Source organism: Mustelus asterias, chromosome 28 (genome assembly GCF_964213995.1).
Source record: "Mustelus asterias chromosome 28, sMusAst1.hap1.1, whole genome shotgun sequence".
Lineage (NCBI taxonomy): Eukaryota > Metazoa > Chordata > Chondrichthyes > Carcharhiniformes > Triakidae > Mustelus > Mustelus asterias.
In genome coordinates this window covers 5467009-5494550 of record NC_135828.1, presented here as the reverse complement: position 1 = coordinate 5494550, position 27542 = coordinate 5467009, and the positions used below count along the sequence as shown (strand labels likewise).

General features: G+C 47.1%; 1 protein-coding gene across 2 annotated transcripts in view; it reads right to left on the bottom strand.

Annotated features, from left to right (window-relative positions):
• Nucleotides 1–27542, bottom strand: part of unc5b (unc-5 netrin receptor B) — a 275167-nt gene that overhangs the window by 90993 nt on the left and 156632 nt on the right. For both annotated transcript variants that reach the window (XM_078199370.1, XM_078199371.1), the window contains exon 2: nt 752–973. In XM_078199370.1, coding sequence (XP_078055496.1) covers nt 752–973 — 222 coding nt within the window. The remainder of the gene's footprint in view (nt 1–751; nt 974–27542) is intronic.

The following is a 27542-nucleotide window of genomic DNA, read 5'->3' as shown; positions in this document are numbered from 1 at the left end:
TGGCCGGTGCAGACTCGATGGGCTGAATGGCCTCCACCTGTACTGTAGGGATTCTATGGTTAAAGAGAATCTTACACGGCCTGTAAGACTGCACCCCAAATTCCATTTCATGTGGCAAAAGAGGTGAGATTGGTGTGAATCAGACCGCTAGCAGCAGTCGCAGGGTGTGCGAGACTGGAGAATTCAGGCCATTAGCTAGGTCACTGAAAAGAATCCCCCTCACCCATCCCCCCCCACCACCCCTCCACCCACCACTCCTCTTCCAGCTGCCCAGCGTTTATTGCCCATTCTTATTTGCCCTTGGAGGGCAGTTGCTGTGGCTCTGGAGTCACATGTAGGCCAGACCAGGTAAGGATGGCAGATTTCCTTCCCTAAAAGACATTAGTGAACCAGATGGGTTTTTCCAACAATCGGCAATGGTTTCATGGTCACCAATAGATTCTTAATTCCAGATTTTTGTTGTAAATTGAATTCAAATTCCACCACCTGCCATGGCGGGATTCGAACCCGGGTCCCCCCTGAATATTAGCTGAGTTTTTGGATTAATAATCCATTGATAATACCAGCAGGCCATCATCTCCCCAGGGCCTGGCCTCACCTGAAACACGGCAGTGCAGCGCTACATCAGTACCTTGCTGGAGTGCCCATCGCAAATTTAGTGCTCAAATCCTTGGACTAGGGCTTGAACTCAACACTATCCGTCGAACCCAAGAGATTCAAGAGAATGGAAGGGGTTGGTTGGCGCGTTTACCTGTGATCTGATCCACGTTCTCCTCGGTCACGTGGTCTTTCTGGTGTACCCAGTCACCGTTGCACTTGAAGTAGATCTGCGTTGCTGGGGTTGCCGTGCAGGTCATCACGACTGGTTTGTTCTTGACAATATAGGCGTCATCTGGCTCCACCAGGAACCGTGGCAGGGGTTCCGCTGCCGATGAGGGGAAGGACTCTGGAAGCACTTCGCTATATTCAGGCCCTACGGATTACAAGGAGAGAAAAGATTACTGATGAGTATTTAAAGAAGCTCTAGCTGCGTGGCATTTAATATACCGCAGTGTAGATTAGTCACACAGGAACCAAAGGCTGTCCATTATCCTGACATAATGACACTAGTTACAGAGAACTCCAGCACTTAATCAATCAGCCCGGTGTCATAACAAGTGTGCAATGCATTTTCTACAGTCTAATGTGCTCACAGCCTCTTTCAGGTCAGATAATGAAGAATTGTTTAACTTAGCAGCGTGCCAACCCCGACCAGCTGCCCCTCTGTATCTCAATATTTACAGTCAACCATTCCTCTCCACAGCTGACGCGGGGTTTGTTGTTGTATTTAGAATTGGATCTTTCTGCACCTTGGAGACTGCAGAGCATGCGATGCCCAAAGAACCGTCATCGATTCGGGCCTTCTCCTTTCTCGCGGTCAGATTCCCTCTCCGTCCTGCTCTCCGGGCGGCACGGTAGCACAGTGGTTAGCACTGCTGCTTCACAGCTCCAGGGTCCCGGGTTCGATTCCCGGCTCGGGTCACTGTCTGTGTGGAGTTTGCACATTCTCCTCGTGTCTGCGTGGGTTTCCTCCGGGTGCTCCGGTTTCCTCCCACAGTCCAAAGATGTGCGGGTTAGGTTGATTGGCCAGGTTAAAAAATTGCCCCTTAGAGTCCTGGGATGTGTAGGTTAGAGGGATTAGCGGGTAAAATATGTGGGGGTAGGGCCTGGGTGGGATTGTGGTCGGTGCAGACTCGATGGGCCGAATGGCCTCCTTCTGCACTGTAGGGTTTCTATGATTTCTATGATTTCTAAAGCTATTTGCTGTTTCATTGTGTTCGGAACCAGTTCAGAAACTTGAGGTATATTATTTCATAGAATCCCTCTAGTGTAGAATGAGGCCATTCGGCCCATCGAAGCTGCAACGACTCAGCACCTCATCCAGGCCCACTCTCATTGCTCTATCCCTGTAATCCCGCACATTTACCACATTAATCCCCCTAACCTACACATCTTTGGACACTAAGGGGCAATTTAGCATAGCCAATCCACCTAACCTTCACTTCTTGGGACACTAAGGGGCAATTTAGCATGGCCAATCCATCTAACCAACACACCTTGGGACACTAAGGGTCAATTTAGTATGGTCAATCCATCTAACCTGCACATCTTTGGACACGAAGGGGCAAGTTTGCTCAATCTCTCCTCAAAGCTAATACCTTCCAAACCAGGCAACATCCTGGTAAACCTTTTCTGCATCTTCTCCAAAGCCTCCACATCCTTCTGGTAGTGTGGCGACCAGGACTGTATGCAATATTCCAAATGTGGCCTAACTAAAGTTCTTTACAGCTGCAACAGGACTTGCCAGAATACAGCATCTCAGATCATCCCCTTAATATCGGAATTCAGACAGGGAAAGCACAGTTCATTGATTGTCTGTCAGCTAGTTTACTCATTAAACACCTCCCCAACTTCCTGTTAGAATTATCTTTATTGGTTGGTGGGAACAGATTGAGGTGATTCATCTTATCGAGACTGAGCATGTCCGAAAGATCCAGCCAGTGGACTGGGAACAGGTCTAATGCTCACCCGAGAACCAGTCGATGGGTAAAGGAATGAATCTGAAATGGGGTGAATATTGGGTGAAAGTGCCTGAGGATTTGAAGGTGAATGGTAAATGAAGGGTAGAAACATAGAAACTAGAAGCAGGAGGAGGCCATTCGGCCCTTCGAGCCTGCTCCACCATTCATCTTGATCATGGCTGATCATCAAATTCAAAATCCTGATTTCCCCCCTTACCCCCATATCCCTTGATCCCTTTAGCCCCAAGAACCATATCTAATTTCTTCTTGAAATCAGATGACGATTTGGCCTCAACTACTTTCTGTGGTAGTGAATTCCACACATTCACCACCCTCTGGGTGAAGAAATTTCTCCTCCCCTCAGTTCTAAAAGGTTTACCTCCTTATCCTCAAACTATGACCCCGAGTTCTGAACTCCCCCACCATCGAGAACATTCTTTCTCAATCTACCCTGTCTAACCCTGTTAGAATTTTATACGTTTCCATGAGATCCCCTCCCACTCTTCTAAACTCCATATAACCCTAACCGACTTAGTCTCTCCTCTGTTTGGATTGAAACGCTAGTGAAGCAAAGAAATCGAGAGATTATGCTGCTTTTGTTGCAGTGAAAATAGGCATCCTAGATGAGTATAAATATAACTTATATAAACATACGTTGTGCCAGTTATATAGAGTTCAAAAACTTGAGCAACACCAGGCAGAGATGGGCAATGACTGGATACTAATGAGATGCGATGCTGGAATGGATGTGTGGACATACACATTCGGAGCAGGAGTAGGCCATTCAGCCCCTCGGACCTGTTCTGCCATTCAATAAGAACGTGGGCAGGATTCTCCAGCCGTGCAGATCCCAAGACCGGATATTCCCACCCAAGCTCCAATGGATCTCTGAATGGTCCGCCAAATTTTCTGTCTTGCCCGCTACGATTCCCGCGGCAGGCGAAACGGGAGAATTTCAGCCCATGGCTGATCTGATTGCAACCTCAAGCCCCACATTCCTGCCTATCCCCAATAAACTTTCACCCCCTGGTAAAAAATATTCACTGACCCTGCCTTCACTGCTCTCCATGGAAGAGAGTTCCAAAGATCATGTTCCTAATTCGTACATCCACACATCTGGCTCTGTAGGAGAATCATATGGACTTAAAGAGTTAACTCTGTTTCTTGCTCCACAGAGGCTGCCAGATCTGCTGAGCTTTTCCAGCACATCCTGTTTATATTCCAAAGGTTCACAACCTTCTGAGAGAAAGCAATTCTTCTCCATTAGACCATAAGATATAGGAGCAGAATTAGATCATTCTGCCCATTGAGTCTTCTCCACCATTCAGTCATGGCTGATAAATTTCTCAATCCCATTCTCCCGCCTTTTCCCCGTAACCTTTGATCCCCTTACCAATCAAGAACCTATCTATCTCTGTCTTAAATACACTCAATGACCTGGCCTCCTCAGTGGCAATGAATTCTGTAGCAGATTCATGACCCTCTGGCTGAAGAAATTCTTCCTCATCTCGGTTCTAAAGGGTGGTCCCTTTATTCTGAGGCTGTGCCCTCGGATCCTAGTCTCTCCGACTAATGGAAACATGTTCCCCACGTCCACTCTATCCAGGCCTTTCAGTATTCAGTAACTTTCAATGAGATTCCCCCCTCATCATTCTCATCTCTGTCTTAAATGGGAGATCCTTTACTTTTAAACCGTGTACCTTAGTTCTAGTCTCAAGTAACAAGAAAGGACAACATTAGGAACCAGTACATCAGGGGATCAGTTAAGATTGTAGGAGCGTTGGAGAAAGTAGAATAGATTGAAATAGTACGATGCATAGAGAGAGAGGTGAAACGAGTGATGGGAGTTGGGATTGGCAAGAAGAAGAGGAAGGTCTAACGCTAGATAAAAAGATGCGGAGGTGAGAGGCTTCAACACAACGGGATTGGAGGAGGAACAGGTGACTGGACAGGAGGAGATGGAGACGGAGACGCGCGATCAAATCAGCCCAGTGCTGACCTCAGGTAAAATGGGAGGATCAGAAAGAAAAGATACAACATAATTGCTGCTCTTGCTCACGGCTGGTTTGTTCTTGTTCAAAACCTGCTCAAGACTGAAGGGCACTAACCCCAAAAATGAGATACAAGCAATGAAAAACAAAACCACATTTGCCCGCAGGTAATTGCGAGAAAGTAGGAAAAAAAAAGATAAGTTGGGTTAATTCTGCCCAACTTTAGAAATGAAACATGCAAAAAAAATCCAGCAGGAGATTTAGTTCTGAAGAAGTAGCTGATGAAACATTAACCCCTCATCTCCTTAAAACAGATGAACTGGTGAATCCAAGTCTCTTTTAAGCTTTGCTCATCGGATGAAGTTGTACGATACCTTTACCCCTGGAAAACTGTCTTAACCGGTGTGATTTTCCACCCAGTCAGTGGCGGGCATCATTGCTGGCAGGATGAGTGTCCTGCCCGTTATGATGCCCGTCGCTCGCGGGACAGGAAAATCCTGCTCGACGTCAATGAATTATTCAATGGCCGTTCACACCCTGTTGCCGCTGCCAGCGAGGATGGAGAACTTGCCACTCAGCCAAGCCTCCGTTCACAGCAGCGGGACTGGAGAATCCCACTGATGTGAAAATTCCGCCCAATGTGGTTGAAACCCATTGCAAGGTGTTTCAATCTCAGTTGATCCTTCAGTACCCTACAGTTACTATCCCCTATAGTTAACGGGTGGAATTTAGCGGCCGTTCACGCCGGTGGGATTTTCCGGTCCCGCTGCAAAGAGCGGAGATTTGGCTGAACGCCAAATTCTCCATCCTCGCTGCAGCGATGGCAGGGTGTGAACGGCTGGTAAGATTCCGTCCAACATCTCCTAAACATTCCTCCCTATTCTTCTTATTTGAAATTTAACAACAAATTTAACTTTGTGTCTGAGCTGTAAACCGTCACGGTGGCCCCTTCTTGGGTGATATTTTTATTTTTGTTCCTGATTAAGCCTCCGTGAAGGCTGCTTCTAAGGCGCTATATAAATGCAAGTTGTCATTGGTGAAACCAAGAGCGTTCATACCTCAAAGCACTAGTAGTGAAGTGTTCCAGCCAAGAGAGAGGTATTGATTATTGCTTCTGTGCTAACAGATCCTTATTCCAAAGAACAATTATCTCTGAATACAAAATCAGCTCTTTGACGTTGTATATAATTATTCACAGGTTTTTCTAAAGATGTAAATCAATGTGGAATAACACAATTTGCATTCCATCACGCTACATTCTGTCTCACTGGTAGAGGTTGGCACAAATATTCTCCCGTATGTTCTTCCTGCACATTAAGACTAAGAAGAACACGTGTTGATACCATTCTGTGAATGCTTAGAGTCATAGAATCCTACAGTGCAGGAGGAGCCCATTCGGCCCATCGAGTCTGCACCGACCACAATTCCAACCAGCCCCTATTCCCATAACCCCATGCATTTATCCTAGCTAGTCCCCCCAACACTAAGGGGCAATTTAGCATGGTCAATCCACCTAACCCGCACATCTTTGGAGTGTGGGAGGAAACTGGAGCACCCGGAGGAAACCCACACAGACACGGGGAGAATGTGCAAACTCCACACAGACAGTGACCCAAGCCGGGAATCGAACTTGGGTCCCTGGTGCTGTGAGGCAGCAGTGCTAACCACCGTGCCGCCTCCTTAACTCACACTTGTCAAAATCTTCTCCCCATTATTTTAACAGAGGCATTACAAAGGTTACCATCTTGTTTCAACAGTAGAGAAATGATCTTCGTACTCCTGTATTAAGTATTTATAGGGCTCCTGCTCTGACCAAGACTGCACGATACTACAAAGAATTGTGAATATAGCCCAGTCCATCACGCAAATCAGCCTCCCATCCATTGACTCCGTCTACACTCCCGCTGCCTCGGAAAAAAGCCAGCATAATCAAGGACCCCACGCACCCCGGACATACTCTCTTCCACCTTCTTCTGTTGGGAAAAAGATACAAAAGTCTAAAAACACTTACCAACCAACTCAAGAACAGTCTCTTCCCTGCTGCAATCAGATTTTTGAATGGACCTATCATATATTAAGCTGATCTTTCTCTCCAAACTACCTGTAGCTGCAACATTATATTCTGCACCCCATCCTTTTCCCATATGTACTCTATGAACAGTATGTTTTGTCTGTATAGCGCACAAGAAACAATATTTTTCACTGCATCCCAATACGTGTGACAATAATAAATCAAATCAAATTTTATAACAGCAAAAGCAACTGTCACTCTATAACATACTCAAATATGGTCAAAACCATTGCACTTTGCAGGACATTGCTTCTAGAATCCAGCTGGATAATGCCTTTTGTGATGCCACAAAGCTACGGGCAGCACGGTGGCACAGTGGTTAGCACTGCTGCCTCACAGCGCCAGGGACCCGGGTTCGATTCCCGGCTCGGGTCACTGACTGTGTGGAGTCTGCACCTTCTCCCCGTGTCTGCGTGGGTTTCCTCCGGGTGCTGCGGTTTTCTCCCACAGTCCAAAGATGTGTGGGTTAGGTGGATTGGCCATGCTAAATTGCCCTTTACTGTCAGGGGGACTAGCTAGGGCAAAGACATGGGGTATGGTGATAGGGCCTGGGTGGGACTGTGGTCGGTGCAGACTCGATGGGCCAAATGGCCTCCTTCTGCACTGTAGGGATTCTACTGAATGCAAGGCAATGGGGAATTAGAAAGAGGTCAAGCATTAGCAATACAATATTTACTAATGGACGATGATTGTAAATGGGAGCGGTGCAATCACACACAGTATCGCAGTTCTCTGACTGCCGTGAGGCAATTCCTTTAGACAAATCTTCTAACTATAAAAAGTTAGCTGATTCCTGTTCAAAAGTCTTATTGCAAGTCCATCACATTTCACTAATGAGCCAACAATTAGACCGATTGTTTTGCTGATGTTGATGGGGGGATAAATGTCGGCCGGGACACAGGGGATAATTCCCTGCTCTTCTTCTCAACATTTATACCCACCTTAGAAGGAGGTGGGGCGGGGGGGTGTATCTTGTCCGAAAGGTAGCACCCCCGACAGTGCAGCACGCCCCCATTACGGCACTGGGTGTGTCAGCTGAGATGCGCAAATCTGTGGACTGCGGCTTCAACGACTCCAGGGGTGAGAGCGGTACCCACTGCGTCGAGACTGGAGGCCAGCTCACTCGTTCCGAAACGCTGCTCTGAATAGCTTGTGTCGATAGTTGCACAGCGCCTTCTCGGGGCTACAGGTCCTGTCGCCATTTGTTTGAGTGCAGGGAAACATTTTGTTTTAAAAGAAGCACGCAAAGAACTGCGATTTTTCCACCATAGCCAGATGTCTTGGCTATTGGTGAAGAATAGTCATTCCAACCACATGAAACTCTTGGCTTGTACCAGGGCAAACTGAAATAAATATCCAGGTCAAATTGACCAATGGAAAAAAAAGCCAAGATGGAAAGCCAGCTCGTTTTTCCATGGAGTCAGGGCCAATTAGAAATGGGCCCCCTTCCTTTCATTTACGATAATTGGACAGTGTTGCATACTTTTTATTTTTGCACTCCTTGCATTTAGTGAGGGTTTCAGCCCTGTGATGTCTCAAAGCACTTCACACGTGAGATACTTCTGGCTTGTGCTTGGTGCTTCTGGTCCAAGCAGACCACCCCGCCATCCATCGAAGGCTCCCAAAGTCAATACGTCTATCCTCGGGTACATGGAGATCTGGCCACCACCATCACAGGTCTCTGCTCCATTTGATCCCACCCGTTTTTCGGATGAGACTTGAAACTGAAATCTCCTTCTGCCTGGGTGTGAAGGATGCCATGGCATGATTTTTAAGGAGTGCAGGGGAGCTTTACTCTCCCCCATCCCCTCACTACCCACCCCCGCACCCAGCATCCAGGCCAATATTTATCCCACAACCAACATCGCTCCAAATAAGTTCCAAGGGGATGGGGGGAGTGTTGCGAATAATTTGAAGGGATGAATTAAAAGCATCATGTAAGATGTACATTGAACAACTTTACCCTACCACATTGGTGCCAATAGAAGTGTCTTAGTTGCACCAGTCTGTGCTGACTTTGAGTTGAGGCCAGCAGACAATAATTGAGCTACAACTGGCCCGAATAAGATCGGGCGAGGACAAGATGAGGCCTTGCTGTGATTGCTTCCCCTGTTCACTTCCACCATCCCTCCCTCCTCCCCTCCCCCCACCCCCCAGCCCCGTCCCCCAAATAGAATCACGGAATTGTTACAGTACAGAAGGAGGCCATTCAGCCCATCGTGTCTACAGCAGCTCTGAGCATGCCAAACCATGGGTTAGGTGGATTGGCTATAAGTTGTCCCTTAGCATCAGGGGGTTGAGCAGGGTAAATACGTGGGGTTACAGGGATGGAGCCTGGGTGGGATTGTTGTCGGTGCAGGTTCAATGGGCCGAATGGCCTCCTCCTGCACTGTAGGGATTCTCTGAGGTCCAAATATGTGCGGGGTTAGTGGATTGGCCGTGCTGAATTGTCCCATAGTGTCAGGTGGATTAGTCGGGTAAATGCATGGAGTAATGGTGGTAGGGCCTGGGTGGGATTGTGGTCGGTGCAGACTCGATGGGCTGAATGGCCTCCTTCTGCACTGCAGGGTTTCTATGATGATGATATCAAATAACAAAACGGATTATCTGCTCGTTATCACTTTGCTGCTTGTGGGATCCTGCTGTGTGGAGATTGGCTGCATTACAATAGCGACCAGGCTTCTCCTCCTTGGCTATGAAGTGCTTTGCGATGTGCTGAGCTTGGGAAAGGGTTGCTCCATAAATGCCGGTCGCCCTTCTCTTTTTGCTCAAATGTGTGCTCTCAGACCGGGCAGTTGGAAGACTTGAGAGTTCTGGCACACCGTCGTCAAGATTTCTGGATTTCTTCAGCATTCCTCGCACTGACTAACATTAAAGGCTGCGTCTAAACAGAAAACCTGCTATCTGCAATTTGATCAGGTTTCACCTCCGGCTATCTGACGCTGCTTTTCAGAAGTTAAGAACTGCAGGGGTCCCGAGAGTGTGTCAGTATCTGGCAGGGCTGGGAGAAGAGGAATGGGTTGCCTGACGATACACTGAAGCACCGTGAAATGCAATTACTTTACACATTAAGCAGTGGCAGAGTTTTAACTTTACACCACGCCGTGTGCTCACAGGAACAAGCACTCTTTGTGCTCCCAGTAAAAAAACGATCGCAGGAATGTGCCAGGTTAACGCACAAGAAAGGCACCATTTATTATCTGGAGACCAGCCTCATTAATAAACCCATGTCACGTTTCCAAATCGTAAATTGTGAATGGCAAGATGACTTGGCTTGTTCCCCCAGAGCCGCGAAATACAGTCAGCGCGCAGAGCTGCATAGAAATATCACTCTGTTGCTGGAGGGAGTTCACGTGTGAAATATGTGGTTCGTTTGACAGGACATTTCCCGCAAGCATTTCTTTTTGGGTGGTCTGTACAGCCTGGAGTTTGAAAGGGTGGTTTCACACGATGACGGACCCAACAAGGCAAGAGTTAGGAGAAAATGTCATAAAACCTCCTCAGTCTTGAGAGGAGGGTTACTTGGAGGAACTCTGTGTACACACCCAGACACGAAGAGGAATTCAAATTCATAGAATCCTAGAACCCTACAGTGCAGAAGGAGGCCACTTGGCCCATCGAGTCTGCACCGACCACAATCCCACCCACGCCCTATCCCCATAACCCCATAAAGTGGAGTTGCCGGCGTTGGACTGGGGTAGGCACACACTAGGTGGTCTCACAACACTAGGTTAAAGTCCAACAGGTTTATTTGGTAACACGAGCTTTCGGAGCGCCGCTCCTTCACTCACCTGATGAAGGGGCAACACTCCGAAAGCTCGTGCTACCAAATAAACCTGTTGGACTTTAACCTGGTGTTGTGAGACTACTTACTGTGCCTAACCCCACGCATTTACCCTAGCTAGTCCCCCTGACATTAAGAGCCAATTTAGCATGGCCAATCCACCTAACCCGCACATCTTTCAGACTGTGGGAGCAAACCAGAGCACCCGGAGGAAACCCACGCAGACACAGGGAGAACTCCACACAGGCCAGCCAAGGGTTCTCACAGACAGTCAACTCCACACAGACCCAAGCCGGGAATTGAAGCCGGGTCCCTGGTGCTGTGAGGCAGCAGTGCTAGCCACTGTGCTACCATACCGCAGTGACTGCGGGATGAGGAAGAGCTCATCGTCCCCAAAGAAACAGGCCATTCAGCCCAGCAGTTGCCTGCTGGTGTTTATACACCAGCTGAGCATCCTCCTACCCCATATCATCTCACCACATCAATCTAACCGTCTACTCCCGATACCCTGTGATGCTTATCCATCTTACCCTTTAACACACCCGTGAAGTTTACAAAGAACAAAGAACAGTACAGCACAGGAACAGGCCCTTCAGCCCTCCAAGCCTGCACCAATCATGTTGCCCTATCTAAACCAACCACCTGTATCCCTCCATTCCCCGTCTGTTCATGTGTCTATCCAGATAAGTCTTCAATGTCGCTAACGTGTCTGCCTCAACCACCTTACTTGGCAGCGCATTCCAGGCCCCCACCACCCTCTGTGTAAAAACCTCCCCCGCACATCTCCACTGAACCTTTCCCCCTCTTACCTATACAATTGCAGCAAAACATCCCTATCCCTATACTCAAATCCTCTCACTATGAAGGCCAACATACCATTTGCCTTCTTTACTGCCTACTGTACCTGCACGCTTACTTTCAAGTAATAATAGGGGCGCATGGTAGCGCAGTGGTTAGCACTGCTGCTTCACAGCTCCAGGGACCTGGGTTTGATTCCCGGCTTGGGTCACTGTCTGTGTGGAGTTTGCACATTCTCCTCGTGTCTGCATGGGTTTCCTCCGGGTGCTCCGGTTTCCTCCCACAGTCCAAAGATGTGCGGGTTAGGCTGATTGGCCATGCTAAAAATTGCCCCTTAGAGTCCTGTGATGCGTAGGTTAGAGGGATTAGCGGGTAAATATGTAGGGATATGGGGGTAGGGCCTGGGTGGGATTGTGGTCGGTGGAGACTCGATGGGCCAGATGGCCTCTTTCTGCACTGTAGGGTTTCTATGAATCTGTCTTCCTATTATTGCTACCAAAGTGGATAACCTCACATTTATCCACATTATATTGCATCTGTCATGCAAATGCCCACACACACAGCCTGTCCAAATCACGCTGAAGCATCTCTACATCCTCCTCACAGCTCACTCTCCCACCCAACTTTGTATCATATGCAAATTTGGAAATAATACATTAAGTTCCTTCTTCCAAATCATTAATATATAATGTGAACAGTTGAGGTCCCAGCACAGATCCCTGCGGAACCCAACTAGTTACTGACTCCCAATCAGAAAAAGACCCATTTATGCCAACTCTTTGCTTCCTATCTGCTCACCAGCTTTGTATCCATCTTAAAACAAGATTACTGTCTTATACTTGGTCTCCCCCACAAGTGAAAATATCATCTCCATTGCATAGAATCATAGAATCCCTACAGTGCAGAAGAGGCCATTCGGCCCATCTTACCCAGGTCCTCTCCCCTGCCCAATCCCCATAACCCCACACATTTACCATGGCCAATCCATCTAACCTACACATCTTGGGACACCAAGGGGCAATTTACCATGGCTAATCCACCTAATCTGCACAACCTTGGAGTGTGGGAGGAAACCAGAGCACCCGGAGGAAACCCACGCAGACACAATAAAGTTTATTTATTAGTCGCAAGTCGGCTTACATTAACACTGCAATGAAGTTACTGTGAAAATCCCCTAGTCGCCACACTCTGGCGCCTGTTCGGGTACACTGAGGGAGAATTTAGCACGTCCAATGCACCCTAACCAGCACGTCTTTCGGACTGTGGGAGGGAACTGGAGCACCTGGAGGAAACCCGTGCCGACACGGGGAGAATGTGCAAACGCCACATCGTCACCCAGGTCTGGGAATCGAACCCGGGTCCCTGGCGCTGTGAGGCAGCAGTGCTAACCACTGTGCTATCCATGTCCATTCTATCAAATCATTTAATAATTTTGAAGACCACTAATAGGCTATCTAGCCCCAGCCAGCTCATTCTTTTCTGATATTTATAACGTTTCAGTAACTGCGATCAGCACCCTCTGTAAAAAGGCCAATTCAGGACTAATGAAGGTTCAATTGAGGTGTTCAGATTCATGTCAGGCTTTGACTGAGTGAGCAAGGAGAAACTGTTTTCCCTGACAGAAGGGTCACTCACCAAAGGACACAGTTTAATGTGATTAGCCGCAAGATAAACATTTCTTCTCACAGCGAGGTGTTGTGATCTGGAAGACGCTGCCTGAAAGGGAGGTGGAAGCAGATTCAATAGAAACTTTCCAAAGGGGAATCGGAGAAATACTTAAAGGGGATGGGAAAAGAGTTGGGCGGGGTAGAAAGTGCGCTAATTGGACAGTTCTACCGAAAAGGTCAGCACAGGAACAATGGGTCAAATGGCCTCCTTCCGCACTTCAATCATAGAATCCCTACAGTGCAGAAGGAGGCCATTCGGCCCATTGAGTCTGCACCGACCACAATCCCACCCAGGCCCTGTCCCCATAACCCCGTGCATTTACCCTAGCTAGTCCCCCTGACACTAAGGGGCAATTTAGCATGGCCAATCTACCTAACCCGCACATCTTTGGACTGTGGGAAGAAACTCCGCGGAGCACCCGGAGGAAACCCACGCAGACATGGGGAGAACGTGCAAATTCTACACAGACAGTGATCCCGAGGCCGGGAATCGAAACTGGGTCCCTGGCGCTGTGAGGCAGCAGTGCTAACCACTATAACCACTAATCATACTTCCATGGTACTGCCACTAGATATATAAAAACTGTAACGTATATTTTGGAGAAATTGAGGGATATTTTGGTTAGAATTTGTGTTAAATTTACTGGGTGGAAGCATATTTTTAGAGATTAATGAGCGCGATGCATGTTCACCGTGACTTGTTACCCGGGCCTGAATACAGGAAGTCAATGAGATGCCGGTTTCCTTGTCAAATGGATCAAAGCTCATCAACGGGTGAGGAAAGAACAAATTGATCCTTCAGTCTATTTAAATATGGGAAAGGCTCGAGTTAACGATCTTGGAATATTGACTGGTCTGGATTTTCGCAACATCTGACGTGCTCCATGAAGGAGATGGCCTCTTCTTTAATTTGTGCCATGAACAAGCTCCCGTCATCAAATTGGCACGTTTATCAATGAAGGAAAGGTCGTGTCTGCGTGGGTTTCCTCCCACACTCTGAAAGACGTGCTAGTTAGGGGCATTGACCCGAGCAGACGCAGGAGTGTGGCGACTAGGGGAATTTCACAGTAACTTCATTGCAGTGTTAATGTAAGCCTTACTTGTGACTAATGAATAAATTAACTTTGAAAGGAGCTTGCATTTGTACAGTGCCTTAGGATATCCCAAAATGTTTCACAAGCAATTAAATATTTTTGAAGTGCTGTAAAGTTAATAGACAGTCAGTGAGATGTATGACCAGATAATCTGGTTGACTGTTGGTGTTGGTTGGGGGGTAAATATTAATCTGGACACCAGGGAGAATACCCCCATTCTTCCCTGGAACAGCACTGCATGATCTTTTATGTCCACCTGAGAAGGTGGATTGATGTCTCATCCAATAGACGGCTCCTCTGACCGAGTAGCATTCACTCAGTGATTTACATGGGTTGCCAGCCTGGATTATGTGCCCAAGTCTCTGGACTACGGGCCTGAGCTCACAAGCATCTGATTCTGAGACGGGAGTGCTACCCACTGAGTCACCTGACCCCCCCTCCATGTGCCAATGTGGCAGATGTCTCTATTTCCCGAGGTCAGAGGTTAAACAGTGAGCAATGTACCCATTGCCCCCCGACATCATCCAATTCAAACAAATTTACAAAGGAAGACTGAATGATAAAGTTATGCAATAATAATTTAGGACACAAAAAATAATCTGCAATTAGGAATCTGCTGATGACCATGAAGTGGAGATGCCGGCGTTGGACTGGGGTAAACACAGTAAGAAGTTTAACAACACCAGGTTAAAGTCCAACAGGTTTATTTGGTAGCAAAAGCCACACGCTCTGTTTGTGAACAGAATTCCCACTCACCTGAAGAAGGGGCTAAGAGCTCCGAAAGCTTGTGTGGCTTTTGCTACCAAATAAACCTGTTGGACTTTAACCTGGTGTTGTTAAACTTCTTACTGTGATGACCATGAAACCATTGTCGATTGTTGGAAACACCCATCTGTTGACTAATGTCTTTGAGGGAAGGAAATCTGCCGTCTTTACCTGGTCAACATGTGACTCCAGAGCCACTGCAATGTGGTTGACTCTCAACTGCCCTCCAAGGGCAACTAGGGATGGGCAATAAATGCTGGCCAGCCAACGACACCCATGTCCCACGAATGAATAAAAAAAAGAATCATAGAATCCCTACAATGAAGAAAAGGCCATTCGACCCATCGAACCTGCACTGACTCTCTGTCAGAGCATCTTCCCCAGGCCCTATCCCCCACCCTATCCCTGTAACCCCACACCAAGTAAATAGGGCCAATGGAAAACTTCAGTGAAACAGCAGAACCAATAACCTGTGATTATGGGGCCTAAATGTGACAAAAACATTTTTTCACCGAGTTTCTCTTGTCGAGGGTCTTTCGACAAATCCCTCCTCATTTTTAGTTTGAGAATTATCCTCGACTTCAAACAGCCCACAGTGAAAACAGCCTCCGATTAAGAAGCAGATGGGGGGCCCAATCCCCCAGTGTTGCCATGTTAAATTGTTAAGCGCTACGATTCCCCCCCCCCCCCTCCCCGTAGCTTACCAACTATTTATCCTTCAACTGTTATCGTCTAACTGCATCTGTCAACTTTCCCTCTAATGGTTTTAGAATGTATCCCTGCACATCTCAGTTAGAATGCCGATTCCAATTGACCCACATGGGCAGAACCAATTCAAACTGGTTTACTGTAATCTGTTCTGACTGTGATACTATCAAACTCTTTATAGGTCAATGTTAGAATCAATTCAAATCTATCAGAGTCAGAACATGGATAAGGGATTTACATTGCAGTAAAGAGGAATGTTTCACTCCTTCACAGGCCTTGAACCAATGTATCTCCAGCACGTTTAATGCACTCTGAAGCATACTTGTTGCCCTCAGCTGACTTCCCGTGCATAGAATTACATTGAGCCTACAGCACAGAGATAGGACATTTGGCCCAGACCGTGGCAGAGAGGTAATTTTTTTTTTTTAGTTCATTTGTGGGACTTGGATTACGTGCCCAAGTCTCTGGAGTGCGGGCCTGGCTGGCCAGCATTTTTTGCCCATCCCTTGTTGCCCTTGAGAAGGTGGTGGTGAGCCGCCTTCTTGAATCGCTGCGATTGATACAACTTAGTGGTTTACTAGGCCAATTCAGAATGCCTAGTAAGGCAAGTAAGAAAGAATGCGATTCGGAAACATTACTTCTGAAAGATTCCAGTGACAGGAATACTCATTAACTTAACAGCCATGTATCTCCCGGCATTGCGAATGGAGCTCAGGTATGGTCTAACTGAATGGGAGAGTAAGTTTGAGGGGCTGAATGGCCTCCTCCTGTTCCTATTGATCATGAGCTGTCTCAGTTCTGGAGGCCTAATTGTTTCCTCAAGATCTCCTTTAATGCCTTTTGCTCCAAGCAGACTGAAACAAGCAATGTAATCCAAGAAAAGTCCCACTCACTACTTGCCCCAGAATAACTGGAATTTAGCCAGAAGGTGTGCACACAGATACAAGCACAGATATATATGTATATGTGTGTGTGCAGAAAATTTATTTAGAAATGTCTGACTGTGCGCTGTAAATTATTCCTATTTATCTTAAATTTCCATGGTTTCCTGTATATTCTCAGAGTTGCGGCTGTAAAGTTAGACTCTTGTTTACATAGCAAGCTGAACAAAATGAGATTGGGTCGTGGAACCGGCCAGTCTGGCTCTGCTGTGTTTATGTCCGTATCATATTTATAACAAAACTGAATGTCCTTCAGTGCAGGACTAAACGGGAGGCCACCAGCACATCAATGCTCAGTTTATACAGGCCGCTCCAGCCTGTAAATATTTGATTTTCTTGCTGTCAAAGCATGTAACCCTGCCAAGGAAAAGCAGTTAATCCGGGGACACAAGTCAATTCAAGCCAGCCTTGAAAGAACAGAGCCACATTCCAGTTTTGTATCATTAGGCGGAGGATAATCCAATTTCTTTTCTCACTGCCTGCGGCCTATTTTTGCCTTGGGAAGCTCGCAAGTACAGGGCCCCCCCCCTCGGTCAGCAAAGAATGAAGATGGGAACAAGCTAGGTCAGGAAGTGGATGGGTTGCCAACGTTGACTGGACGTAGTCCAGAACCTCCTGCGTCCAATGGGCTTTCTCCCAACGTTGGCCATCCCAACAAGCTCGTCTTCATACACCCTACTCCCCCCACCATTATCACTCAGAATTTAGCAGAATATCCCCACCCAATGGGATGACCCTTGACTGACAGCATTTCCTTCCTGCCCATCTCCAGGACTTTACCATAAGAAAGAAAAGTGTTCAGGGGTAAACAGAAAGATGCACAATGCCCCTGCCTAGAATTTTCCACTTGGACTGGCTTGCTTGGAATCCTGAATAATTACCAACTTTAATTCCTGAAGACTCCATGCCAGCTATGAACTCTCAGGACAGTGAGATTATATAGTCATACTGTGCAGAAAAGGCCCTTCGGCCCATCAAGTCTGCACTGACAATATCTACTATTAAATGCACGCAAATCGCATTTTCCTGCACTTGTCCCATATCCTTGAATGTTATGATATTTCAAGTGCTCATCCAAATATTTTTTAAAGGTTGTAAGGTATCCGGCCTCCACTACTTTCCCAGGTAATGCATTTCTGATTCCCACAATCATCTGAGTGAAAACGTTTTTTCTCAAATCCCCTCTGAATCTCCTGCCCCTTACCCTAAAGCGATGCCCCCTTGTGATTGACACCTCAACCAAGGGGAACAATTGCTCCCTACCTACCTATCTCCATAACTTCACATATTTACCCTGTTAATCTCCCTAATCAACAGGTCTTTGGACACTAAGGGACAATTTACCATGGCAAATCCACCTAACCAGCACATCTTTGGATTGTGGGAGGAAACCGGAGCATCTGGAGGAAGCTCATGCAGACACGGGGAGAACATGCAAATTCCACACAGACAGTCACCCAAAAGGAGGTGATGGACCAGTGGTATTAATCCAGAAACTCAGCTAATGTTACAGGGACTCGGGTTCGAATCCTACCACGGCAGCTGGTGAAATTTGAATTCAGTATCGACTGAATCCAAACAAATTAAAGTTTATTTATTCGGAAAGCTTATTTATTAGTCACAAATAAGGCTTACATTAACACTGCAATGAAGTTACTGTGAAATTTCCCTTAAGTATCTACTGATGACCATGCAACCATTGTCGTTTGTCGGAAAAACCCATCTGGTTCACTCATATCCTTTAGGGAAGGAAATCTGTTGTCCTTACCTGGTCTGGCCTACATGTGACTCCAGAGCCTCAGCAATGTGGTTAACTCTCAACTGCCCTCCAAGGGCTACCAGAGATTGGCAATAAATCCTGATCAGCCATGTCCCATGAATGATTAAAAAAAGACTCACCCTGTCCATACCCCTCATAATCTTGTAGAAACATAGAAACAGAAGATAGGAGCAAGAGGCGGCCATTCGGCCCTTCGAGCCTGCCCCGCCATTCATCATCATCATGGCTGATCATCCAACTCAATAGCCTAATCCTGCTTTCTCCCCATAACCTTTGATCCCATTTGCCCCAAGTGCTATATCCAGCCACTTCTTGAATGCATTCAATGTTTTGCCATCAACTATTTCCTGTGGTAATGAATTCCACAGGCTCACCACTCTTTGGGTGAAGAAATGTCTCCTCACCTCTGTCCTAAATGGTCGACCCTGAATCTTCAGACTGTGACCCTGGTTCTGGACTCCCCCACCATCGGGAACATCCTCCCTGCATCTACCCTGTCTAGATCTGTTAGAATTTTATAAGTCTCTATGAGATCCCCCCTCATTCGTCTGAACTCCAGTGAAAACAATCCAAGTCTATCCAGTCTCTCATTTTAGCTCAAATGCTCCATCCCAGGCAACATCCCGGTGAACCTCCTCTGTACCCCCTTTGGTGCTATCACATCAGGTGATGTTAACATATTGGTGTTCAAAAGCCTCATAGGTTTCAAAGTGAAGCAAAGAAGGAGTGAGGTCGGTGAGGAAGTTTGCAATTTCTGGAGAGGAACAGACTTTGTTGGACGATATGGTGGCGCAGTGCTTAGCGCTGCTGCCTCACAGCACCAGGGACCCGGGTTTGATTCCCGGCTTGGGTCACTGATTGTGTGAGTTTGCACATTCTCCCCGTGTCTGCGTGGATTTCCTCCGGGTGCTCCGGTTTCCTTCCCAGTCCAAAGATGTATGGGTTAGGTGAATTGGCCATGCTAAATTGCCCCTTAGTGTCCAAAGATGTGTAGGTTAGGGGGATTAGCGGGGTAAATGTGTGGGGTAACAGGAATAGGTAAGATGCTCTTTTGAAGAGTCGGTGCAGACTCAATGGGCCGAATGGCCTGCTTCTCCACTGTGGGGATTCTTTGATTACAGCATGGCGATGCTGTAACGCAGCAATGAAATGCAGGCATGGGAGTGTACTTTGATCTATAATAAACGAGGGAGTGAAGAAGCGATTGTGGCAGGATAGAAAGGGAGAGAGAAAAACAGAGAGAGATTGAGAGTGGCAAGAAACATGTCGAGATCAGGTAAGGGCAGCTATCAGGATGGAGGAGGTGACAAAGAAATAGAGGAGATCAAGGAGAATAAAGGCAGGGATCTTTGGGTAAAGAAGTTTCTTCTGATTTCACTATTGTTTTTCTTGGTGACTATCTAATATTGATGGTTTCTAGTTATGCGCTTCCCACAAGAAGAAACATTCTCTCAATGTCCACTCCATCAAAACCTCTCATCATTTTAAAGACCTCGATTAGGTCTCCCCTCAAGCCTTTTCTTTTCAAGAGCGATCAATCCTGTCAGTCCTTTCTTGAAATGGGTACCCACAAATCTGGGCTCATCCTTTGGGGCGGTACCGTGGCACAGTGGTTAGCACTGCTGCCTCACAGCCCAAGGACCCTGGTTTAATTCCCTGCATGGGTCACTGTGTGGAGTTTGTACATTCTCCCCTCGTCTGCATGGGTTTCCTCCCACAGGCCATGCTAAATTGACCCTTAGTGTTAGGGGGACGAGCAGGATAAATAAGTGAGGCTTCGGGGATAGGGGCCTGGGTGGGATTGTGGTCGGTGCAGATTCAATGGGCCGAATGGCCTCCTTCTGCACTGTAGGGTTTCTATGATATGTCAATCCTTTCTGTGGCTCCATATCCATTTCATAACCTGGCAAACCTGTCCAGTACTCCGAGTGTGGTCTAATCAAGGAATTACTACAGATGCATAACATTTTAAATCAAACACCTTGCCGTTAAAATATTAATCTGTTCAATCACCATCCGAGGCCGATATCCTAGAATTCCCTTCCCAACACGGTCAGCAGCAGTTTTTTAATTCATTCATGAGACATGGGCGTCGCTGGCTGGGCCAGCATCTATTGCTCATCCCTACTTGCCCTTGGAGGGCAGTTGAGAGTCAACCACATTGCTGTGGCTCTGGAGTCACATGTAGTTGAAGGTTTATTTATCCATCACAAGTAAGGCTTACATTAACACTGCAATGAAGTTACTGTGAAATTCCCCTAGGCCAGACCAGGTAAGGACGGCAGATTTCCTTCCCTAAAGGACATTAGTGAACCAGATGGGTTTTTCCGACAATCGACAATGGTTTCATGGTCATCAGTAGATTCTTAATTCCAGATTTTTTTTACTTAATTGAATTCTAATTCCACCATCGGCCGTGACAGGATTTGAACCCGGGTCCCCAGAACATTAGCTGAGTTTCTGGATTAATAGTCTAGCGATAATACCACTAGGCCATCGCCTCCCCATGTTTAAGGAGGTAACCCACCACCCAAGCACTTGCCAATAATAAACATACTGCCAATGTTCAGGGAACAATATTTTCCGAAGAAAGTACTGGGGTTGTAAAGGTTAATTGTGGGAATATTGAACATTCGTTGGTATCCAGGAGCATAGTACTTAGCAAACAGCTTTATCGATCAGTTCTTTGCAACTGTTACACAACGGGTGACCTTAGCTCGCTCAGACACTCTTGTGACACATGAACTACAACCTTGAAATAACATTATCATCAAGGGAGTTTCTGCTCTCTGTACTTTCTCGAGAGGAGTATCTCGAAACATCAAAGTGTTTACTCTCTCTCTCTCTCTGAAACAATTGCTGCAAACGCTGAACTCAAACAGAGCACATACACAGTGAGGTTATTTTGAAAAGCTTTTCCCCTGAAATGGATGATGGCCAACTCTTGCTCCGTTTTAGCTACAATTTAGAAATTCACTCCCTCACACGCTATCTTTCTTCTTTCAGGATTCTTGAGCAGAGGGACGACACAAGAAACATGCTTCCTTCTTCGTCCGTTTCTGGGAGATGGTTTCACAGAGGAGCTTGGCTGCTTTGAGAGATCGTAGCGCTGTGTACAAATGCCCAAAAAGCTCAACAGAAAAGGTCAAGCGACATTGCCACATCTTTCCATGAGTGACTTTGCAAGACCCTGGCCTTAAACATTCACTTGTGCGTTGCTAAAAAAAAGAGACAAAGCTGTTGAAGCTTTTTATCTTGCACTGCTCAGGACAAAAGCAAGAATACCGAATTTCAGATCAACAATTTACACTGTAGGACAGTAGGGTGATCCTTTCCTATTCACTGTACTGACTTCAGACTTTACCTTCTTGAGAAGTCAGTGATGTGGGATGTGGCATAGCATTTACAGCACAGTAACAGGCCATTCGGCCCAACTGGCTCCTGATGGTGATTCCGCTCCTTCCCATCACCCTCCATCTTACTCTTTCATCACATCCTTCTATTCCTTTTGCTTATCCAGCCTCCACACAACTATTCCTACGCTATCCATTCCAGCTACTCCACGTACTAATGAATTCCACATTCTTATCACTTTCCAAGTGAAGGATTTTCTGCTGAATTGGGACTTATTATTGATCATACATTTATGGCCCCTCGTTCCGGTCTCCCCCACATGTGGAGACGTCTATGTGTGGGGTTGCCAACTCTTGACTGGATGTGTTCCTAGAGGCTGCATCTCCTAAGCTCCCACCTCCAGCTACTCCTCCCAGTTAAACTGCCTCCTTTTTTTCAAACTCCAAGATTTGTTTAACTCGTGAACAAAAGCATTGAAAAGGAATCTATGATTACACCCCTCCCCCCGACCCACCCGCCACCCGGGAACTTAATTCCCGGAGATTCTGGGCAGCACAGTGGCTAGCACTACTGCCTCACAGCGCCAGAGATTCGATTCCTGGCTTGGGTCACTGTGTGGAGTTTGCACGTTCTCCCCGTGTCTGCGTGGGTTTCCTCCGGGTGCTCTGGTTTCCTCCCACAGTCTGAAAGACATGCTGGTTAGGTGCATTGACCCAAACAGGCGCCAGAGTGTGGCGACTCGGGGAATTTCACAGTAACTTCATTGCAGTGTCAATGTAAGCCTTTCTTGTGACTAATAAATAAACTTTACTTTTACTGTACTGCAATCCAGGTGGAGTTGTCAGGCCTATTAGGACATGTTGGACATTTTGACAGTGGGGGAGAGGGAAGATGGTTTCCTTCTTGGGGTGGGCAGTTTTCATAGAATCATAAAATCCCTTCAGTGCAGAAGGTGGCCATTCAGCCCATTGAATCTGCACCGACTCTCTGACAGAGCATCTTACCCAGACCCTATCCCCATAACTCCACATACTTACCTTGCTAATCCCCCTAACCTACACATCTTTGGACACTAAGGGGCACACAGAAGTACACAAGGCTGGTAGGTTGGTGTGCCAACTGCGTGATGGCATGTTAATTCTTCTCCCTGGCTCCCAGTCCAATTCTGTAACCTTGGCCTGTTGCCATTCCTACCTGCCTTTCTTCCACCATCTCACCCTGGGACGGCAGGTCTGTCATATGAGGAGAGACTAAATCGGTTAGGATTATATTCGTTGGCGTTTAGAAGAGTGAGAGGGGGGTCTCATAGAAACGTATAAAATCCTAGCAGGGTTAGGCAGGGTGGATTCAGAAAGAATGTTCCGATGGTTGGGGGTGTCCAGAACTAGGAGTCATAGTTTGAGGATGAGGAGCAAATATTTAGGACTGAGGAGAAATTTCTTCACCCAGAGGGTGGTGAAAGTGTGGAATTCACTCCCACAGAATGTAGTTGAAGCCAAAACATTGTGTGATTTCAAGAAGTGATTCGATATAGCTCTTGGGGCTAAAGGGATCAAGGGATATGGGGGGAAGGGGGGATCAGGATATTGAATTTGTTGATCAGCCATGATCAAAATGAATGGTGGAGCAGCTCGAAGGGCCGAATGGTCTTCTCCTGCTTCTAGTTTCTAAGTTTCTAACCCTTCCTGTGGTCTGTGTGTCTCTCAAATGTTTTTCTCATCTCTCCTGTCAGTGAGACAGCACTCTCCTTTCCAGCCACAAGGTTGTGCGTTCGGGTTCCACTCCAGAGACTCGAGCACAAAGTCTATGTTGACACTCCAACGTGTCAGCACCAAGGGAATAGGGCGAGATGTCAAACCGAGGCACTATCCTCTCTCCCGTGGCACTATTTTGAACAAGAGCAGAGGAGTCATCACGGCCAACATTTATCACTCAACTAACATCTAAAAAAATCAACATTCAAAAGGAAAATCCTGTAGATGCTACAATAAAAGGATGCTGAAAATACTTTTCCCAGCTCTGGGGAGAAGTCACAGATCAGAAATATTCACACAAGTTTCTCTCTCCACAGATGCTGCCAGACCCACTGAGTTTTTGCAGCATTCTCAGCCTTTATATCTAAAGCAGATTAATGGGTCATTATCACATGGTTGTGTGCTGCACAATCGTTAGTTAATCTGTTTCCTCCATTACAAGATTAAGGAGAATCCCAAGGCTTTCTACAAATATGTCAAGAGTAAAAGGATGAGATGTGAAGGCATAGGACCCTTCAAAGGTGAAGGGGGAAAAGTTTGTGCGGAACCGTTAGAAATGGCGGAGCTGCTTAATGAATACTTTACCTCGGTATTCACGGTGGAAAGGGATCTGGGTGGTTGTACTGCTGGTTTGCGGTGGACAGAAAGGATCGAGCATGTGGACATAAAGAAAGAGGATGTGTTGGAACTATTGAATGGCATCAAGGTTGGTAAGTCGCCGGGACCGGATGGGATGTACCCCAAGTTACTGTGGGAGGCGAGGGAGGAGATTGCGGAGCCTTTGGCGATGATCTTTGCATCGTCGATGGAGACGGGAGAGGTTCCGGAGGATTGGAGGATTGCAGATGTGGTCCCTATATTCAAGAAAGGGAACAGGGACAGCCCGGGAAATTACCGACCGGTGAGTCTAACCTCAGTGGTTGGTAAGTTGATGGAGAGGATCCTGAGAGACAGGATTTATGATCATCTAGAGAAGTTTAGTATGATCAAAAGTAGTCAGCACGGCTTTGTCAAGGGCAGGTCGTGCCTTACGAGCCTGGTTGAGTTCTTTGAAAATGTGACCAAACACATTGAAGAAGGAAGAGCGGTGGATGTGGTCTATATGGACTTCAGCAAGGCGTTCGATAAGGTCCCCCATGCAAGACTTCTTGAGAAAGTGAGAGGGCATGGGATCCAAGGGGCTGTTGCCTTGTGGATCCAGAACTGGCTTGCCTGCAGAAGGCAGAGAGTGGCTGTGAAGGGGTCTTTCTCTGCATGGAGGTCAGTGACCAGTGGAGTGCCCCAGGGATCTGTTCTGGGACCCTTGCTGTTTGTCATTTTCATAAATGACCTGGATGAGGAAGTGGAGGGATGGGTTGGTAAGTTTGCTGACGACACCAAGGTAGGTGGTGTTGTGGATAGTTTGGAGGGATGTCAGAAGTTGCAGCGAGACATAGATAGAATGCAAGACTGGGCGGAGAAGTGGCAGATGGACTTCAACCCGGATAAGTGTGTAGTGATCCATTTTGGCAGATCCAATGGGATGAAGCAGCAGTATAATATGAAGGGTACCATTCTTAGCAGTGTAGAGGATCAGAAGGACCTTGGGGTGCGGGTCCATAGGACTCTTAAATCGGCCTCGCAGGTGGAGGATGCGGTCAAGAAGGCGTACGGCGTACTGGCCTTCATTAATCGAGGGATTGAGTTTAGGAGTCGGGAGATAATGCTGCAGCTTTATAGGACCCTGGTTAGACCCCACTTGGAGTACTGCGCGCAGTTCTGGTCACCTCATTACAGGAAAGATGTTGAAGCCATTGAAAGGGTGCAGAGGAGATTTACAAGGATGTTGCCTGGATTGGGGGGCATGCCTTATGAGGATAGGTTGAGGGAGCTTGGTCTCTTCTCCCTGGAGAGACGAAGGATGAGAGGTCACCTGATAGAGGTTTACAAGATGTTGAGAGGTCTGGATAGGGTAGACTCTCAGAGGCTATTTCCAAGGGCTGAAATGGTTGCTACGAGAGGACACAGGTTTAAGGTGCTGGGGGGTAGGTACAGAGGAGATGTCAGGGGTAAGTTTTTCACTCAGAGGGTGGTGGGTGAGTGGAATCGGCTGACGTCGGTGGTGGTGGAGGCAAACTCGTTGGGGTCTTTTAAGAGACTTCTGGATGAGTACATGGGATTTAATGGGATTGAGGGCTATAGATAGGCCTAGAGGTGGGGATGTGATCGGCGCAACTTGTGGGCCGAAGGGCCTGTTTGTGCTGTGGCTTTCTATGTTCTATGTTCTACAATAGTGACTACGCTTCAATACTAATCTGGTCATGGAGTGCTTGGAGATGTCCTGGGGTCACAAAGGGCGTTGTAGGCACAGCTCACTGCTGCATGTGAATGTGTGTGCTTCTCCACCTTTTCCTCTCATTGTCCTGTTTTTAAACACCGTGTTTCTGATAAGAGATCAAACGTCAAATTTTAGCTCATCTGCCGTCTCCACGTAGCCTCCCCGTTGACTGTTTCCAGCCTTTTCCGTTCGTGCTTCTTATTTTTCAAGATTATTGAATTCTCTCCAGCACAAGTGACTGCAAATCTGACAATGCCTCCGTCAAAACTGACAACCTGGTGCCTTCCTCATGACCTCTTTGGCAGGGTCGCGGGTGCAGTATCTTGACTATTATGTATTCAGGAATATTTACCCCTTCACGGTGGTACAGTGGTTGGCATTGCTGCCTCACAGCTCCAGGAACCCGGGTTCGATTCCTGGCTTGGGTCACTGTCTGTGTGGAGTTTTCACATTCTCCCCATGTCTGTGTGAATTTCCTCCGGGTGCTCCGGTTTCCTCCCACGCTCCAAGGATGTGCGGGTTAAGTTGATTGGCCATGCTAAATTGCCCCTTAGTGTTCCGGGGTGCGTAGGTTAGAGGAATTAGCGGCGTAAATTTTTGGGGTTACGGGGATAGGGCCTGAGTGGGATTGTGGTCGGTGCAGACGCGATGGGCTGAATGGCCTCTTTCTGCACTGTAGGGATTCTATAATCCCATTTTTAATCTCACACTCACATCACACACTCTCACAAACAAAAAGGTAAAAGAGGATGCTTCTCTGTGCGTGTTGTCCAATACACATCTTTTTAGCCTGTCTTGATGCTCTCTCCACTCACATTGTTTTGTTTCTTAAAGACTTGATTAGTTGTAAGCATTCGCATTCCAACCATTATTCATGTAAATTGAGTCTGTGTCTTTATAAGCTCTGTTTGTGAACAGAATTCCCACTCACCTGAAGAAGGGGCTTGCAGCTCCGAAAGCTTGTGTGGCTTTTGCTACCAAATAAACCTGTTGGACTTTAACCTGGTGTTGTTAAACTTCTTACTGTGTTGTCCAACAACAGTGAAGAAATCATAGATTTGCATGGAATCCCTACAGTGCAGAAGGAGGCCATTCGGCCCATCGAGCCTGAACCGACCACAATCCCACCCAGGCCTTTTCCCCTTAACCCACATATTTACCCTAGCTAGTCCCCCTGACATTAAGGGGCAATTCAGCATGGCCAATCCACCTAACCCGCACATCTTTGGAGAGTGGGAGGAAACCGGAGCGCCCAAGAGGAAACCCATGCAGAGACGGGGAGAGCGTGCAAACTCCACACAGACAGTCAGTCGAGGCCGGAATTGAACGCAGGTCCCTGGCACTGTGAGGCAGCAGTGCTAACCACTGTACCACCCTATATTTCCAAGTTTGAATGATGAGTGGCTTGGAGGGGTGGTGTTCCCATGTCTCCGCTGCCCTTGTCATTCTGGATGTAAAGGTGGTGGGTTTGGAGAGTGCTGTCGCACTTGGTGATTTGCTGCAGTGCATCTTGTAGGTGGCACACACTGCTGTCACGGTGCATCGGTGATGGTGAGAGTGAGTGTAAGAGAGTGAATGTGAGAATGTGGGTTTGTGAGGGGGAGAGATTGCATGACGAAGGGACTGTGCCAGAATGAGAGAAAGTGAGTTTGTGAGAGTGACTGAGTGAGAAAGTGAATGAGTGACTGAGAAAGCGAGAGGGGATAAGTGAGTGTGCCTGAGAGTGACTGAGAGAGTGCGTGCGTGTGTGTGTCTGTGTGTGTGTGTGTGTCTGTGTGTGCGTGTCTGACTTTTAGCAGGATGACCACTGCAGAGACCAGGCATATTGTTATAGAGCAATAGAACATTGCGTGCATGAGTCAGCAAGTACTGAATTCTCAAGATACTGTTCTCACAATGCTTAGCCTGTCGATATACCGAAATATGATGAAGTCATGCATGCTGAGAGCTCCTCGAG